The sequence below is a fragment of the Ostrea edulis genome, chromosome 1 (assembly GCF_947568905.1).
Source record: "Ostrea edulis chromosome 1, xbOstEdul1.1, whole genome shotgun sequence".
NCBI lineage: Eukaryota > Metazoa > Mollusca > Bivalvia > Ostreida > Ostreidae > Ostrea > Ostrea edulis.
Genome location: NC_079164.1, coordinates 95644005 through 95662972, shown reverse-complemented (window position 1 = coordinate 95662972; position 18968 = coordinate 95644005). Strand labels below are relative to the sequence as shown.

General features: G+C 36.5%; 1 protein-coding gene across 1 annotated transcript in view; it reads left to right on the top strand.

The window, feature by feature from the left end:
• LOC125672664 (uncharacterized) overlaps positions 1–18968 on the top strand; it is a 56751-nt gene that overhangs the window by 15355 nt on the left and 22428 nt on the right. Inside the window, exons 27-52 of the mRNA XM_048908865.2 lie at positions 1452–1672; positions 2104–2218; positions 2430–2604; positions 3292–3376; positions 3737–3851; positions 4057–4259; positions 4403–4517; positions 5030–5223; positions 5571–5736; positions 6855–7117; positions 7462–7576; positions 7871–8145; positions 8611–8725; positions 9330–9523; positions 10923–11037; positions 11961–12208; positions 12484–12598; positions 13188–13414; positions 13897–14011; positions 14178–14545; positions 15118–15232; positions 16087–16256; positions 16998–17112; positions 17950–18128; positions 18378–18492; positions 18681–18819. Coding sequence (XP_048764822.2) covers positions 1452–1672; positions 2104–2218; positions 2430–2604; positions 3292–3376; positions 3737–3851; positions 4057–4259; positions 4403–4517; positions 5030–5223; positions 5571–5736; positions 6855–7117; positions 7462–7576; positions 7871–8145; positions 8611–8725; positions 9330–9523; positions 10923–11037; positions 11961–12208; positions 12484–12598; positions 13188–13414; positions 13897–14011; positions 14178–14545; positions 15118–15232; positions 16087–16256; positions 16998–17112; positions 17950–18128; positions 18378–18492; positions 18681–18819 — 4372 coding nt within the window. The remainder of the gene's footprint in view (positions 1–1451; positions 1673–2103; positions 2219–2429; positions 2605–3291; positions 3377–3736; positions 3852–4056; positions 4260–4402; positions 4518–5029; positions 5224–5570; positions 5737–6854; positions 7118–7461; positions 7577–7870; positions 8146–8610; positions 8726–9329; positions 9524–10922; positions 11038–11960; positions 12209–12483; positions 12599–13187; positions 13415–13896; positions 14012–14177; positions 14546–15117; positions 15233–16086; positions 16257–16997; positions 17113–17949; positions 18129–18377; positions 18493–18680; positions 18820–18968) is intronic.

Sequence of the window (18968 nt, the reverse complement as noted above, 5' to 3'; positions counted from 1 at the left end):
AATTGTGTAGAAGATGAATTTCATTTCCTTACTGATTGTCCATTCTATGTTGAAGAGAGAAATATGTTTTTTAATGGTATATACAAGCTCAACAAAAATTTCATCTATTTAATAAATAAGGACAAATTTACTTGGTTGATGATTAATGAAGACAAACCAGTAATTGTCAAATTGAGTGAATATTTAGTGCAAACTTTCAGAAAAAGAAGTGATGCTTTAAAACTGCAAAAACCATTATAGTTTATTATTCATATGTTGGTATAATACTGATACTGTCCATTTACTTGTGTATATACATGGTTAGCAATTCATATATGTATGTACTTGTTTCCCCAACATGCTGCATCCACATGCAGTTTTCAGTCTATGTAACCTGTAGTTAATGTTGTAAACTTTCTTTCTCTTTTGAATTTCCTTCTTTATAAACTGTCTTACTGTTATTCCCTCTGGGCCCAATATTGGAATAAACTTATCTTATCTTATCATAGTATTTTGGGTATGTATACATAGTATTTTGGGTATGCATAATATATTGGCAAAAATATTGGAAAACAAATTTTTTAAATTTGTTCACTGTAACCATGTTTTACTGTATACAAGAAAATGTCACATTACAACAAACCCAGTTAAAATGAGTTCATGCTTACAGCGAAGTGATTTTCATTCCCTGTAGTTTAAGAATAGGTTAATATGAAATTATTGAAATAATGAATTACATTTATAAGGAATCAATATTGTTTGTCCTCAACCATGCCACTGATATATGCTTCTCCAGTGTCTGAAAATTATATATATATATATATATATATATATGTGTGTGTGTGTGTGTTTTGATTGGACAAAAGTAAAGTTAAACGAGAATTTACACATCAATAAATCCAAATCCCAAAATGCTTTGTATTCATACACGCCTGAAAACAAATAACATAGTGCGGAGAAACTATTCAAATTTTCAAAACTGATAATACAGAGAACAATTTTAAATTGTAAGAATCAATTTTTTTAAAAAGAATTTATCGATGTCTAAACTTCGGACATTTTACTCACAAACATTACATAAGTGTGCTTTGCACTTTTATTCATTTCTTGAGTAAAATGTTCAGAGATTACACATTGATAAATTCTTCATAAAGAATGTTTAATCCTATGATATATTCAAACAAAATGATATTTATGAAGTGAATGCTGGTGGTCACTTGCATATCGAAAAAAAACACCCACATTTTCAATGCCAAAACAGCTGTAAGTACATATACATTTACCCATACATATCTATATGACTGAAGATTCTGCATGGATTGACCATCATGTAAAAACAAACATTGTAACATCTTCATATGAAAGTGAAAGTAGATTAGTAAATGATAATAACAGTAATGATAAAACAAAATAAAAATACTTGATCAGAGTAACCGATTTTTTTCATAAACACATGTTTTTTTCTTGCACAGATGTCCAAAATACGGCCAGTTACCCCGTGAGTGTTACCTCACTAAGGACCCAGCCAACCCTTGTTGCCAGAAACCAGAGTGTCGCTTCAATCCAGGTGTTGGTGAATTCACTAATGCCCCAACCACCAAGGCTCCACTCCCAGGGTCTACCAATGCTCCTACTCCTCAACCCTCAGGACAGCCAAATCCCAACCCATTCCCAACTCCAGCCCTGCCTAAAGGTTTGTACTACAGTGAATGAGATTGTCCATGTTTGTATTCATGAGCTGAGGGTGAAATTAAGGGAGAAATCCTTTGCAAACAATTTCACACAAAGCTCTTCATGAAAGCAAAGAGTTTCGCATTTTTCTTCTAACATGTACATGTGTTACAGAAATGTAAACTAGAATAAATGAGGACACAGATTTTTTAAATTGTATCATGTACACAAAGTCACATAAAAAAAATGCTACATATATTTTTGAAAAGGCATGTATTAGTTAATGGAGGAATCTCTAGTACATTGATATGATAAATATGTTTTTTCCAGCCTTGGATTCATGTTAAAATTTTCCATATGATGAGCATTTTGTACAGTATCAATGCATGCTCAATACTATTTGCTTTGATAATTATGAATGACACTTGTGAAAGGTGTGTTTTACTGTTATAGCTGTGTGCGTCTACAAGGGAAAGAGTTACACCCAAGGCCAGCAGTGGTATGATGGCTGTGACTACACATGTACATGTGAAAATGCTATGCAGGGCATTTACAGATGCAGTAGAAGGTGATAAACCACTTTAATGTTTAGTATTGATATCCTCAGTAATAGCAAATCAGTAATGCACTGTCGAGTGATCTAATTCATCTGATAGTGTTTTTACACTAGATCTTAAGAATTAAAAGTTCTCCTATACAAAAATTTAAATTCAAGGAAGATTGGAACACAAACAAAAGTGTGGGATAGGATACTTGAGGATTGTGTTTTATATTCACAGATGCACTGAATACCCCAAATTGACCCAGGGCTGTAGCCTTGTTGCAGACTCTAAGGATCCACTCTGCTGTAAGGTACCCCAGTGCCAGATTCCACCCAAGTACAGTAACCAGACAGGCTTCATCGACATCCCCACCCCTCCACCGGGAGTTATCACTGGGGGCTCCGTCACAAAGGTGATTAAAGACGTTCAACAAAAATAGACTGGATATGTGGTAGCTTATACATTTTGTGCTACATATACCAGTGTGTGTTGTACTTTGAAAAATTATTGGATGGGGCTGACTTACACTGACTGGGGGCCTCCGTAGCTGAGTGGTTAGAGCATCGTGCTCAAAATCACACGACCTCTCACCTCTGCTCGGCGCAGGTTCAAATCCTGCTTGTGCCCATAAGTGAGAAAGTTTCCCTCTTTACTTTCGGAAGGTCAGTGATCTCTTCCCAGGTTCATTGTATCTGGGATCTCTCTTCCACCAATAAAATCTGGGCACCACCATATAACTGAAAAATTGTTGAGTGTGGCAAAAAACAGTAAAACAACAACAACAATACACTTACTGTAATTGGGGGCTGACTTGCACTGACTGGACCGTGCTGACTTACACTGACTGTGATTGGACCATGCTGACTTACACTGTGATTGGACCATGCTGACTTACACTGACTGTGATTGGGCCATGCTGACTTACACTGACTGTGATTGGATGGGACTGACTTACACTGACTGTGATTAGACCATGCTGACTTACACTGACTGATTGGACGGGACTGACTGTGATTGGACCATGCTGACTTACACTGACTGTGATTGGACCTGGTTGACTATATCCTGCAGTTCTGATTATTTTAATTTTCTGATGCAGGCCCCTACTCCTCAGCCAACCCTGGCTCCTGGACTTAATCCCTCTCCTGGGTCACCAACTCCTGGATCCACACCAGCACCTGTCCGTAAGTTGACAACTAGGGCTCAGTTAGACCATTGTTCTACTGTATGTACATATTCATGTGTGTAGTGTTAACTGGTAGATGAATATCAACTAGAAGAGCATTTAGTTGATATAACTGGGCTCTGACATTCTAAGTTTCTCTTTTTAATCTGAAATACAGTGATTGCTGCGATCTTATTTATGAAAAACTTTCGTTCCAGTCAGATTTACCGTATATGAAATTGTTCAATAATTTACAGTGGAATTATGTACAATGTAGAATTAGTTTAGACGACTAAATATGTTGTATTTTTACCTTTAGCTGTCTGTGTCTACATAGAATTAGTTTAGACGACTAAATCTGTTGTATTTTTACCTTTAGCTGTCTGTATCTACAAGGGAAGCCAGTACACCCAGGGTCAGAGATGGCAGGATGGTTGTGACTTCAACTGTGAATGCACAAACGCCCAGACTGGATACTATAGATGTACTGAGATGTATGTTACAAACTTTTGTGCAGGATTAAAAATATAGCCCCCACTACAAGTCTAGTGGATGTTGTATATACTGACCATACAATATTTTATCAAAGAATTCTCAATAGTAATGAAGGTTTTGAACACCTATCTAATCAACATCTTTTATGCTGACAGAAAATGACTCACTGAAATGTTAACAATTATTTGATACTGAAATTTTCAGCTGTCCTAAATACAATGGACTTCCTAAGCAATGCCAGCTGATCACAGATGTTAACAAACCCTGTTGTAAGAAGCCGTACTGTAACTTCCAGGGAGTGAATATCCAGGTCACTGTTACTCCAGCTCCCAACATGGGAACCACACTGTCCCCTAATCCCCTTAATCCCACTGGTCCTACATTGTTCCCAACTCCCACTCCTCCAGGTATGTGTGTTTGTTGTCATTTTTCAGTAGTCTAAAACTTGGTGGTCATTTTTATAATGTTACCTTACTATTCCATCTTTTATCTATGACATTCATGATCAAAATCCAGAATACTTTCACACCTAAAATTTGATATTTTACAGAGGTGTGTGTGTATAATGGAGTTCAATTCAAACAAGGAGAAACTTGGCAAGATGGGTGTTCCTTGAACTGTGTATGTGAAAATGGAAAGACTGGTTTCTACAGATGTAATGAAAGGTAAATTTAGAAGAATCTACAAGCACATGTATACTTAATCCTGTCACATAGACTTTGATGAGTAGATGTTGGGGGCAACTGTTCTTAAAAGCAAGATTTATGACATCCACAATTCTAACAGATTCAGTCCACCAAATTTACCTCAATAGACTTAATAGGCTACATATTCATTGATTACAGTTATTCATCAATTTACCATGACTTGATTCATCACAATTTTCATTATATATAGATAACCAATTATAACACCAAATTTGCCATCTGCCACAGGATTTTGAATGTCTTGTTATACCCCAAAGATGTGTAATCAGTGAACCTCTAAATTAGTCATCACCGCCTTAGATCACCAGTGTCATGCCAGTAATTCAAAAGACTTGAACTAATGAGATAATTACTTTATAGGGAGAAGTGTTGTTGTTCTTTTTTAAGAAATCTAAAAATTTCAGTTATACATCTGTGATATATAGGAAAGGAGAAAATTTTACATTGTAAGACGTATAATGTATTCACAGATGTGCCCGATACGATCAAGTTCCTACTGGATGCACCATGACAACAGACCCCAGTGATAGCTGTTGCAGAATCCCTGTCTGTACTCCACAGCCAGGAACCACAAAAGCACCACTTCCTGGTCAGAACCCCACGCTGAATCCCAACCCCACTCCACCCCAGGTTCCAGTGGTCACAGGATCCATCATCGGAGTCGGTCAGTGAGCGATTAATACGCACATATTTGTTGTTCATGTCTGAGAATGTCAGATAGGAGATCTCTAGGGGCATGCATGCTTGTATTTAACTGGAGTGTTGAAAGGGAAATTACAAGGCGCTGCATGGGATACGGAGATATATAAAAGACATACGGATGTTGTACAAAATTCTTGCTCGTAGAAAAACAAGATTTTATGTAGATCATAAATGAGTGTTTGTATAATTTTGATTTTTAACAGGTCTTTGATTCTTCCCCAGGGTTGTAGATAAAACATTAAAACTTTTCTGATAAGCAACCCCCCCCCCCTTTATAGCTCCCCAACTCAAATGTAATGTACTTGACAGGTGTAACCCCTACCCCTAGACCGGGCCAGACCCCTGTACCCAACCCAGTCCCCGTCTGTGTGTACAAAGGTGTGCAGTACACCCAGGGACAGAAGTGGGATGATGGATGCCAATACAAGTGTGAATGTATAGAAGCCAACGCTGGAAAGTACAAGTGCACCAAGAGGTGAATATTATAGTACTGAATACTGGGGAAAATTTTGCTCTTGTTTGTAAATCAAAACTATGTATTTTCTGTCAAATATGTCAGTAAACAAGTCTGGTTTTATATTTGATATCTATGTTGTTAAGACCCTACTTTAGATTACAGAACGGTATTATTAGTTTCCGTTCATCTGTCCATTGGTCTTTATTTGTTCTCACCATGCTTTCGTTTAGAAAACTGAAATTGGTATATATTTGCTATTGTGTGTTTACAAATCAAGTTACATCATGCAGTTGACAGATTTTTATGAGAAGTATGGGATTTTGTGCTAAATTTAGTTTTTGAGACTTTATTTAATTAGTCCAAAATTCTTCAACTTCAAGAAGTGAAGTGTTATATTGGGTTATCTAATTTTAAAGTTGTTATAGATATTATAATAACTTAGGAAATTGAAATTTAATTTTGGGTTATCTAATAAGTCGATACAAACGAGTTTCATGTTTGTTAAGGTTGACTTATTCTAACAAAGTTTGTAAGAATTTTTTTCATGGTTGACTGACCTACCTTTTTGATTCTCTATTTAGTTATCAGTATTTTCTTATTATGGGAGTTCCACATAATTTTAATCAAGTTTTAGTTTTGTCATGCCCCATAGACTGGAGACTGGTGGGGCATATGTGTTGCTATGCAATACATGCTTAACACTTGCTTTGACAGTTTTTTCTTGTGTATGCAGCTGCACTTGTGTCTCTCAAAACATTTTTTGTGAAAAAATTGTATTATCAAGGCATTGCTTTTGAATGTTTGATTTTTTTCAACCTCTTATAAAACTGTTTACTGTAACAATGATGTATGAACTTAGTACTACATACTTATATTGTAGATGTGGAGAGTTCCCAAGTTTACCCTCTACCTATGTTTACTGTAACAATGATATATGAACTTAGTACTACATACTTATATTGTAGATGTGGAGAGTTCCCAAGTTTACCCTCTACCTATGTTTACTGTAACAATGACGTATGAACTTAGTGCTACATACTTACATTGTAGATGTGGAGAGTTCCCAAGTTTACCCTCTACCTATGTTTACTGTAACAATGATGCATGAACTTTAGTACTACATACTTACATTGTAGATGTGGAGAGTTCCCAAGTTTACCCTCTACCTGCTCCCTGGTCAACGATCCAAAGGACCAATGCTGTCGAGTTCCCTTTTGCCAGCCCACTCCAGTGTCGACCCCTGCACCAAACCCATTAAACACCCCGAACCCAAATCCACAGCCGGGGACAACCTTAGCACCAGGAATAAATCCCACACTGAACCCCAATCCAAACCCAAATCCGAACCCAAACCCGAACCCGAACCCCACTGGACCAACGCCAGCACCTAAGCCAAAGAGTAAGTGAGATAGAAGTAGTGGTACCTAATTTTGATTTTTTACTACATATTGATAGACAACAAAATTCTGAATGTAAATGGTATGTTTCTTATTGCTAGAGATGGATTTATAATAGTGTATTTATGTTACCATGACTACACATATAGACCCAGTATTATATAATGTGGCACTGTATAGTTTGAGTAAACCTGTATAACAATATACATTGTATAATCTGACTGTATAATGGATTGAGGTGAAACATCACAGTGGCTGTCAAATAGTATGCTCTGAATTTGATGGTACATGTATATTTGCCTATTATGAGAAGAAATATTGTATTATTTTTTCCATGTGATTGCAGACATCTGTGTGATGAATGGCCGATCATACACCCAGGGACAGCAGTGGTATGATGGCTGTGACCGAATCTGTAGATGTGAGGATGGAAGCACTGGATTCTACAGATGTCAAGACAGGTCTGTAAATTCCTTTATCTTCACTGAATATTATGGTCACATTCATTTTCTTCTTATGCAATTTATGCTTCAAAATTCTTGCATAGATTTCAGTTTGTAGACAAGACTTAAAATTGAACCTTTTTAATGGGAAATGTGATTTAGACTGAAAAATAGTTAAAGTAAATGAGATGTTGTCACTCTGTACAAATCATTCCAGTGTTATCAAAAAAATATTCTAATGTGTTTTAGTGGTGCAAATTTTACCATTGAATCTCATTGTTATAATTGTACACTTGCTTGTATAACTTTCAGATGCCGCAAATATGATTCTGTTCCTCAAAACTGCATCCTTGTGGCAGATCCCAAAGATCCTCAGTGTTGTAAAGTTCCTTCCTGTATCCCAGGACCCAACGGGTTCCCCACCCCCTCACCAGGACCCGATGGATCCACCGTAGCTCCTCAACTCATCACCAATGTCCCAGTGGGTGTTGTCACCGGATATGCCCGACCAACGCCTACAGCCACTCCTGCTCCAGTGCCAGTGGGTGGAACAACTGCCAAGCCCTTGCCAACACCCGCACCCAAAGGTAAAGTTTGGCTTGGACTAATGTCAAAATTAACTGAAATACAGTTGAGTCATAAAAACTCAAAAGTCCACTGGACCAATTTTCAAAAATCTTCTTTACAACTGCTCATCTGCAAGAAAAACTAAAATGCATAGTGATGTAGAGCAGGAAGACCTACCAAAATTGTAAATTTCTTGATCCCCAGGGTAGAGGTTCTGACTCCTAGGTGGGGCCAAACTTTGCATATACATGTAGTGTAAAACACTTAAATAACATCTTCTTTAGTGCTGTTGATACTAAATTGAAACTAAATGGACGTTTAGAAAGAGCAGGTAGTCCTTTACCAATATTGTTGATTTCATGATCCCAAGGGTAGAGATTTTGGTACCAGTGTGGGGCCAAAATGGTCAGTGATCAGTGACAGTTTAGAGGTCTGAAATGCAAACAGGTAAATAAGGGGGATTTTGTTTTTTACATTTCTTTCAGAGGTCTGTGTGTACAAGGGAGTTCAATATGTCCAAGGACAGAGATGGCAAGATGGATGTACTTATAACTGTATCTGTGAGAATGGAGTGACTGGCAAATACAAATGTACTGACAGGTAAGTACTACTGTTCATTGTTTTGTTTCACTGAGAGACTGCATCAAAGAAAAGAGAACTAATTATATCATCAATTACTCATGCTGTTCTGAAAAATAATATGTGACATACTGAAAAGAAAATTTTATTTACACGAACCCTACCCATATTTTCATCAAGTTGCTTTGACATGAAAATGATTTTAGTGAATAACTTATCTAAACACCGTGGCGAACAAACAAAATATTCAAATTTCATTTTTGCTGGATCTGAGAGAGCAAGAGAGCATAGATATAAATGATAGAAGTGGTCCATGTTACAGTGCTGCATGATGGAATTTGAAGTGTTTTTTATAGTGAACTGAAACCCACTTTTAGCTATGCACTGGAAATGTCCACAGGAGTAGAAAGCATCTGGCAAGGTCCTTTTTTTCTATAAGAAAGTGATTGGGGTTCATGTTTGAGGTTTACCTATATGTGTATATAGGCTTGTTCTTGAATGTTGTTGCAATTGGAGTTTACAGAATGTTTTTGCAAATGCACAGTGAAGAAATGATAGATATTTGGTAGTTTAGATATTGTCTGGCTGCATTTAAATACAAACTTTATTTTGTACTGGCTAACAGATGTGCAGCATACCCAGCACTGCCGCCTTACTGCAGCCTTGTTCAGGATCCAAACGACTATTGCTGTCAACAGCCCCTCTGTAACTACCAGACCCAAGCTCCCTCTATTCCTCCACCACAGACTCCCAGTCCTGCCCCAGGGCACCCCACAGTCGCTCCAAATCCGAACTCCACTCCCGCACCCAACCCACTAGGTAAGTGGACATGATCGAGATGGTGAAACAGTATTAGTGAGTGGACATGATCTGGATGTTAAGATAGTATCAATACGGTACGGTTCTGTTCATTGTTTTGGTTTTATACAGTCTACAATAACTGGCTATGAGTGTTGAAATAGTATTAATATGGTATGGTTCTGTTCATTGTTTTGGTTTTATACAGTCTACAATAACTGGCTATGAGTGTTGAAATAGTATTAATACGGTACGGTTCTGTTCATTGTTTTGGTTTTATACAGTCTACAATAACTGGCTATGAGTGTTGAAATAGTATTAATATGGTATGGTTCTGTTCATTGTTTTGGTTTTATACAGTCTACAATAACTGGCTATGAGTGTTGAAATAGTATTAATACGGTACGGTTCTGTTCATTGTTTTGGTTTTATACAGTCTACAATAACTGGCTATGAGTGTTGAAATAGTATTAATATGGTATGGTTCTGTTCCTTGTTTTGGTTTTATACAGTCTACAATAACTGGCTATGAGTGTTGAAATAGTATTAATACGGTACGGTTCTGTTCATTGTTTTGGTTTTATACAGTCTACAATAACTGGCTATGAGTGTGAAATAGTATTAATACGGTACGGTTCTGTTCATTGTTTTGGTTTTATACAGTCTACAATAACTGGCTATGAGTGTTGAAATAGTATTAATATGGTACGGTTCTGTTCATTGTTTTGGTTTTATACAGTTTACAATAACTGGCTATGAGTGTTGAAATAGTATTAATATGGTACGGTTCTGGCCTGGATTTATCGAAATAAACTTAAGTTTAAACTTGGACTTCAGTCTTAAGTTTTTACTCAAATTTTGAATGCTCATTAAAAAAAAACCCTCAAACTTAAGCTAGAGATTTTTAAAAAGAAATTTAAGCCTGTTCATTATTTGGTGTTGTCAATACAGTGTACACTACCTTGCCATGAGTGAGTTATTTCATTTTTCACCATTTTTCTTTGAAAAATGTCTTTTTTGAAAAATCTTATTGCAATGTTATTTGTAGCTCATTTTTTATAAGTTTTGATGAGGTCATTTGTACATTGAGCATTAACTGCAGTATCTGCATGTATATGTATAATACATGTTATACAGAATATAAAAATCTATGTATAATATATGTACATGCAGATACTGCAGTTCAAATGCCTAATGTACAAATGACCTCATCAAAACTTATTAGAATTTAATACCAGTGTTTTTAAAAAGCTGTATCAAATTCACAAATTATCCATTATCTGTGATGAATGTAGTTTTGATACACCATGTACTCATTACCATGTTAAAGCATTGGCATCTTAAAATGGTTTGTTAGCCCCAAAGACTTTGAATCTGTATCCAAGTTCAGGAATATACATGTATGCCAATGTCTCTTCAGCTGTCTGTCTGTACAAGGGTGTGTCCTACAAACAGGGAGACACTTGGAATGAGGGGTGTGTGCAGAGATGTCGCTGTGACGATGCCAGTAAGAATATCTACACTTGCTTTGACAGGTAAACTTTGAATTTATTTTTTGATCCATTGTTAGACTGCTGTTAGTCCTTGCTCTGTCTGAGTTGTATACGCTTATCCATTGACTGTTAATGAGATGGCTGTTAATGAGATAACTCTTAATGAGATAGCTGTTAATGAGATAACTCTTAATGAGATAGATGTCAATGAGATAACTCTTAATGAGATAGATGTTAATGAGATAACTCTTAATGAGATGGCTGTTAATGAGATAACTCTTAATGAGATAGCTGTTAATGAAATAACTCTTAATAAGGTAGATGTCAATGAGATAACTCTTAATGAGATAGCTATTAATGAAATAACTCTTAATGAGATAGCTGTTAATGAAATAACTCTTAATAAGATAGATGTCAATGAGATAACTCTTAATGAGATAGCTATTAATGAAATAACTCTTAATGAAATAGCTCTTTTATCAAATCTGACAGAAACTGCTTTTGCTGTATACTGATTTGAGGAAAAAGAAAGAACCAAATTTCAATATTAAGAAACATGTAATTAATGAACAAAAACCAACTATTCATTGAATATTTAGATATGTCATTAAAATCATAAATGATAATACCTGCTATTGACAGATGACATTGTTGTGGAACTCTTTTCTGTTGGAGGAATCACCAACCAATCAAATTACAGGAAATCAAAATTGTCATCAAAATTATACAAGCAATTTTTGAGGGGTAGATAGCACATTTTATACCCAGGGGTATAGGTTAACCTAGGAAACATTTTAACAGAAGTATGATAATCATTGTTATCTGTTTTACCATGCCAAAAATATTGCACTATAAAATCTTTAAACTCTTATCTATACTTTTGTTGCAGAGCAAGTTCATAAAATTTGTTTACAGTGTGTAAAAGATTTTGTTTGGGTAACATTTGATCTGATTTTTCCTTCTAGATGTCCATCTTACAAGTTGAACCCAGGATGTGTAATGACCACAGATCCCAATGACCCCTGCTGTCAGGTACCTTCCTGCACGGTGATACCCACACCAATGCCAGTCAATACACCTTCCCCCATGCCAGGAGTGAACACTGTTGCTCCAGGAACTGTCGCCACCCCCGTTCCATCAGCTTACCCATCACCCATCCCCACTGGACAAGTGGGTACCATTGTGGGCAAACCTCAGACTCCCCCACTCAGAGGTTAGTACAGAATGGTTTTCTAAATCTTGCTTGCTGTATTGCTAAGATAAAGAAAGAGCATACATTGTAGGTCACTTAGATACTGACAAATACATGTATATGGATAAATAAACTGAGTCTGCTAATTTTCAAGTTTGCATTTTACTATGAACAATGAACAACTTAAAATGATCATAGAAGTTGGGCATAATACATATCTTTTTTTTAAATCAATCTGTTGCATGGACTTTGAGATATGAACATATTCAATGGGTAATAAAAATGTATTTCAACAGCACTCTGTGACTACAAGGGAATGAAGTATGCCACAGGACAAAAATGGCAAGATGGTTGTCAGTACAATTGTGAGTGCATTGATGGCACCACTGGACAGTATCGATGTACCGAAAAGTATGTATAAATAGTTGATATACCTTTAAAAGTCTTTCTCAAACACAGCAAGGGGGATAACTCTCAAGCATTCCTAAGCGGTGTAAATTCTTGTATGTTGAAATCTCTAGGATGGAGTAAGATGTAGGTCTTTTCACACAAGAGATACAGCCTTTTGTTTAGATGTAATTACACCTTGATAACTGTACAACAACTCCATAAGAAATGGTTCTACAATTTCTGTAGAGATTTTTCCAATTCTTGATTAAGGTAGCTCACTACACTAAAGCTTATACTCTGTGTGACACCACGTCACAAGATGGCGATTTAAATGTTTTGTGAAATTGTAGCTCAGTGGTTAAAGCATTGGGGTGGTGAACTGCAGATCTCGAGTTCAAATCCCCTAGAGTCTTTTATTCATATGTGTTGAAATAATTTTTTTTGAAAATCATGTTTTTATCCAAATTTGTATAGTTTTTGCCTTTTTGGCGTACATACTTATAGTATGTCATCATATCTTTTATAATTAAATCAATTTGTACTGATTTGAGAATCTATTTCTGAGTGTAGTGAGCCACCTTAATATATTTTATATTTATTTTCTATAAAGGTGTCCAAGGTATGCGCAGATCCCAAGTTACTGCTATCTGGTACAAGATCCAAAGGATCCTTGCTGCAAGGTCCCTAACTGTAATGTTGTTGCTCCCACACCAAGACCTATTGGAACCCCTACCCCGGGTCCAAGCAGGACACCACTCCCAGGCTCCACCTTCCCACCAACTCTGAGCCCCCCTGTCACTCCAGGACCCATACCCACACCACAACCACAGCCCAAGAGTGAGTTTTGATTGCAAGAGAACATTTTTTTATCATTTAATTTAAAAGAGAAGTTTTTATTTACTATTTATAAATCTGAACACTTTTTATGTGGGATGGTTTTTGCTCTTTATGTAATGCTTTTTGTTTGAAGAACAGGACCCAGTTGCACAAAGGTTAGTTATACAGTGATAACTAGTGCACAAAGGTTAGTTATATAGTGATAACTAGTGCACAAAGGTTAGTTATATAGTGATAACTAGTGCACAAAGGTTAGTTATATAGTGATAACTAGTGCACAAAGGTTAGTTATATAGTGATAACTAGTGCACAATGGTTACTTATATAGTGATAACTAGAGGTTTACTGTCAGTTAAAGTTAACTAACTTTTGTGCAACACAACTGTGGGGTCCAGATGTATACATTTAACAGTTTAGTTGTGTATGAATATTATCTGCTTGAGTATGAAAACCTACTGTTTTCCTTTTTAAATGTTACACAGATGCCTGCATCATGAATGGGAAATCCTACACACAAGGACAACAGTGGGATGATGGATGTAAACAGATATGTGTCTGTGATGATGGAACAACAGGACACTACACCTGTAGATCAAGGTAATTCACTACACCTGTAGATCAAGGTAATTCTACAACTTAGACACTACACCTGTAGATCAAGGTGATTCTACAACTTATGAATTTGACTATTAAGGGATTATTCTATTTTTCTATCAATAATCTCAGTTTTTGAATTCAAAAAATATTTTCTATGTTGTTTTAGATGTGCTCAGTATCCTAACATTGCACCAACTTGTATCATGGTCCCTGATCCCAATGATCCCAAATGTTGCCAGATCCCACAATGTGATCAGACCAATCCTAACCAGCCGTCCGGAGTAACTGGCAGTATCACCGGCACCAACCCCACACCAAACCCCACACCATATGTTACTCCAAACCCTAATCCCAATCCTAATCCTAATCCTAATCCCAACTCCAGTCCCACACCACAACCATACCCCTACCCAACACCTTATCCAGGAGGCACCTATCCTCCATTCATGATTCCTTCACCTAATCCCAATGTTACACCTGTCCCAGGACTGTTGACCACACAGCCACCGGCCACCCAACCCACTCCTCAGCCTAGTAAGTAATCGGAATCAAAATCAACTGTGTTGTCATCCTCTCATATCTGAGAAAAAAGAATCAAATATATATATAATCAGATTCATCCTGTTTGACTTATGTGGACATAGTATCCAATTTGTGTATGTTTAAACCTACACTTGTGTGTGTAACTTAGCTGATACAATTTCTTAAAATTAATGCAGTTTTAACTTGTTGCCAGTAATTGATAATATGAAACTTGTTGGCATAACAAGTAATTGAACAGAATTATCTTAACTAGGATGGATTCAGAAAGAATGGTAAATTCCATATTTTGCAAATTAAGAGAAAAGTTTTATAACACTATAGAATAAATAGATTGTATATCATTCTAGCTAATGCTTTTGTATGAAAGGGACAAAATGGGTCATTTAGTGTCCTGTACAGTTGTACTACAAAGAACTATATATACTTAGTCTAGATAATAAATGTACATGATCTATGTGTGAAATGAAATGAGATTTTTTCCTTCTTTAAATCGACTTTCCTCCCATCAGTCACACTCCCAATGAAATCAGTTTAAGACTAGATTTTTATATTCTGTTTGCTAGAGGTGTGTGTATACAAAGGTAAAACCTACACCCAGGGACAGAAATGGAGAGATGGATGTGACTACAATTGTGAGTGCCAGGATGGAATGACAGGCCGATACGTGTGTACAGAAATGTAAGTTAAAGAAGTATCACAGTTGGCTACAGAAAATTATTCTCAAAGTATCGCAGTCAGCTACAGAAAATTATTCTCAAAGTATCGCAGTCAGCTACAGAAAATTATTCTCAAAGTATCGCAGTCGGCTACAGAAAATTATTCTCAAAGTATTGCAGTCGGCTACAGAAAATTATTCTCAAAGTTTTGCAGTCAGCAACAGAAATTATTCTCAAAGTATCGCAGTCAGCTACAGAAAATTATTCTTAAAGTATCGCAATCGGCTAAAGAAATTATTCTCAAAGTATCGCAGTCGGCTACAGAAATTATTCTCAAAGTATTGCAGTCAGCAACAGAAAATTATTCTCAAAGTATCACAGTCGGCTACAGAAAATTATTCTCATAGAATCACAGTCGGCTACAGAAAATTATTCTCATAGAATCACAGTCGGCTACAGAAAATTATTCTCATAGAATCACAGTCGGCTACAGAAAATTATTCTCATGTACTGTAGGACACGCTTTATAGTAAACGAACATAATTAGTTATATAAGTTCCTATGTTTTATAACTACAGTGAATGAAAATCGCTTCACTGTAAACATGAATTCATTATAAGCGTGTTTGCTGTAACTGTGTTGTACTGTATTAAAGCAATTACGTGCAGCACTATGGCATAAGAAAAATGATTAAAAGCTACTTACATGAAAATTCAGTTTTTTTTATCTGATAGCAGAATCCAGAGTTAAAGCTGGGTTTATTGAATGTTCCCTTTCTTACAGTGATGACACTGTTAATCCTTTTTAACACAAAATATCATTTTCATTTTGTGGTTCTTAGAAAAAAGACTGTTAAAATTTGGGTTATTCTATCAGCTGTCCAAGGTACCCCAACTTGCCAGTGGGCTGTGTAATGTTGAATGACCCAGCCAACCCCTGCTGTAAGAAGCCAGACTGCACTAATCCGACTCCAGTACCAGCACTGACACCAAGCCCCCGCCCAGGAGTCAACCCCACACCAGGCCCTGTGAACACGCCCACTCCTAGTATGTGACCTCACTTAGTTATCATCAAAAAGATTGATTAATGGATTAACTTGATGCCCATGTTGCCTTCAGCACATGGAAATGTGTAAGGATTCAGTATCTGTGTTAAAACATTCGGTGGTTTATAATGCTGCAGATTCAGTATGTGTTAAGACATTCAATGGTTTATAATGCTGCAGATTTAGTATCTGTGTTAAGACATTCGGTGGTTTATAATGCTGCAGCAGATTCAGTATTTGTGTTAAGACATTCGGTGGTTTATAATGCTGCAGCAGATTCAGTATTTGTGTTAAGACATTCGGTGGTTTATAATGCTGCAGCAGATTCAGTATTTGTGTTAAAACATTCGGTGGTTTATAATGCTGCAGATTTAGTATCTGTGTTAAGACATTCGGTGGTTTATAATGCTGCAGATTCAGTATCTGTGTTAAGACATTCAATGGTTTATAATGCTGCAGCAGATTCAGTATTTGTGTTAAGACATTCAATGGTTTATAATGCTGCAGCAGATTCAGTATTTGTGTTAAGACATTCAATGGTTTATAATGCTGCAGATTCAGTATCTGTGTTAAGACATTCAATGGTTTATAATGCTGCAGCAGATTCAGTATTTGTGTTAAGACATTCGGTGGTTTATAATGCTGCAGATTCAGTATCTGTGTTAAGACATTCGGTGGTTTGTAATGCTGATGAGATTGAGATTAAAAAGGTAGATCTTATTAGATTTGAATTTTGTTTTAGCCTTCTGTGTGTACAACGGAATCCCCTACCAGGCAGGCAAGACATTCGAAGATGGCTGTGACAAGATCTGTACCTGTGAGAGCGGCATGTCTGGACAAGTTACATGTAAAGACAGGTGGGTCTCCTCTTCTCCACTCGGAGAAAATTCTCCATCTTATTCAAATTGTATCCTAAAATTCCTCCTTCTGGGCACCTGAACCCGCCTCGGGTGTATCCGGGGGTCCGTGTTTGCCCAACTCTCTATTTTGTGTTGCTTGTAGGAGTTGTGAGATTGATCACTGTTTGTTGTCTTCTCCTTTCATCAAACTCAGTAAATTCTCTGTCTTATTAAAATCGAATCGGGTAACATAGTTAAATACCAATGCCATATCAGCATTTTTCACACCAGTTTTAAAAGCTGTATTCTTGTATATTGGAAATTTTTCAACGTTGAATTCTTCCATGCTTGAAAAATTACATACATATATGTAACTATTGATTTTTGTAACTATTATAGCTTTGTTTTTCAACCTTTTCACATAATGCTTCGAATTTATTGTGTAACACTGCATGCACATCATAAAGTTGACATCATACAAAGTTCTGAAACTGCTTGATTAAATGACAAAAACATCCTGTTACTGATCAGTCTTTTCCTTATGAAGATGTTTGACAATTTCTGTGAGGGAAACTGCCTGAATAAGGTAGTAATTCTTTTGTATGAAAAGCACTGATGTGATAAACATGATGTCATTCACACAAAATAACACACAATTCACAGGATTATTTCCTCTGCATAATATTGCATGCATTGAAAATTTGAAAGCTATGCTTTTCTGATATTTGGTGTTGTTATGGATAATTGATTTTATTGGCTTCGGAATGGAACATGACAAATAAATGCAGCCTCATACTTTGTTTGTTGGTATCAAATGGAACGTGACAAATAAATGCAGCCCCATTCTTTGTTTAGATGCCCAACTTTCCCTCCTCTGAAGAGTGGTTGTCGAATGGTAACAGACCCCAATGACAAATGCTGCCAGACACCCACCTGTGTGAACTCCACCACCCTTGTCCCTTTCAGTCCAGGGGGTACCATCAATGGACAGAATGTCCCTCCCTCTCCTGGATCGCCATCTGGTGGTAACAGAAGTAAGAAGTCCTTATAGAAAATATTCTATCTGCAAAATTTTTAAAACTATTATACTGAAAGAGAAAAAATAAAGTTGTATACAATATTGTTTGATTAAGTAATTTAATTGGGTTTTCTGAATTTTTTTTTATCTAATACCAAAGACCATCCAAACAAAGTGTAATTTGCTCGAGTCATTTAGTACAGAATATACATTATTTCATTTTTCCTTGTTTGAAACTGGAGGAATGTTATTTGATAACTTGTAGATGTGTGTGTGTACAATGGAAAGATCTACAGCCAGGGTCAGCAATGGGATGATGGATGTACCTACCATTGTGTGTGTCTGGATGCTAGCACGGGCCACTACCAATGTACAGAAAAGTAAGTCAAATGGTGTGAAATCAACTGTTAGAAAAGGAAACAAGAAACTCTGGTACATCCAAAGAAGTTATGTGGAAATGTTAATTTTATACAGAGAAACCTTTTAAAATTCACAAATCATCAGTTGGGTTTCAGTGTGAAGTAGATTTAAAACAACATTAGAGTAAATAGTGCTCATTCTTCAACAGATGCAACAGGGTGCCACAGTTGCCTCCATACTGCACAATGGTGAACGATCCAAATGACCAATGCTGCCAGATGCCTTACTGTCAGAATCCTAATCCAACACCCAACCCCACTCCCTCACCAAATGGCTCTCCCACACTGGTAAGGACCACAAATCTCTAAATTTAAAAACAAAGTAAATGCATCAAGTTACATGATTTCCTACAGTAGGTGAAATTCTGTGATTTGTTTGAATTATTTACAAAGTTCAATTGATAACAGACCAAGACAAAAAAAAAGTGAAGCCTATA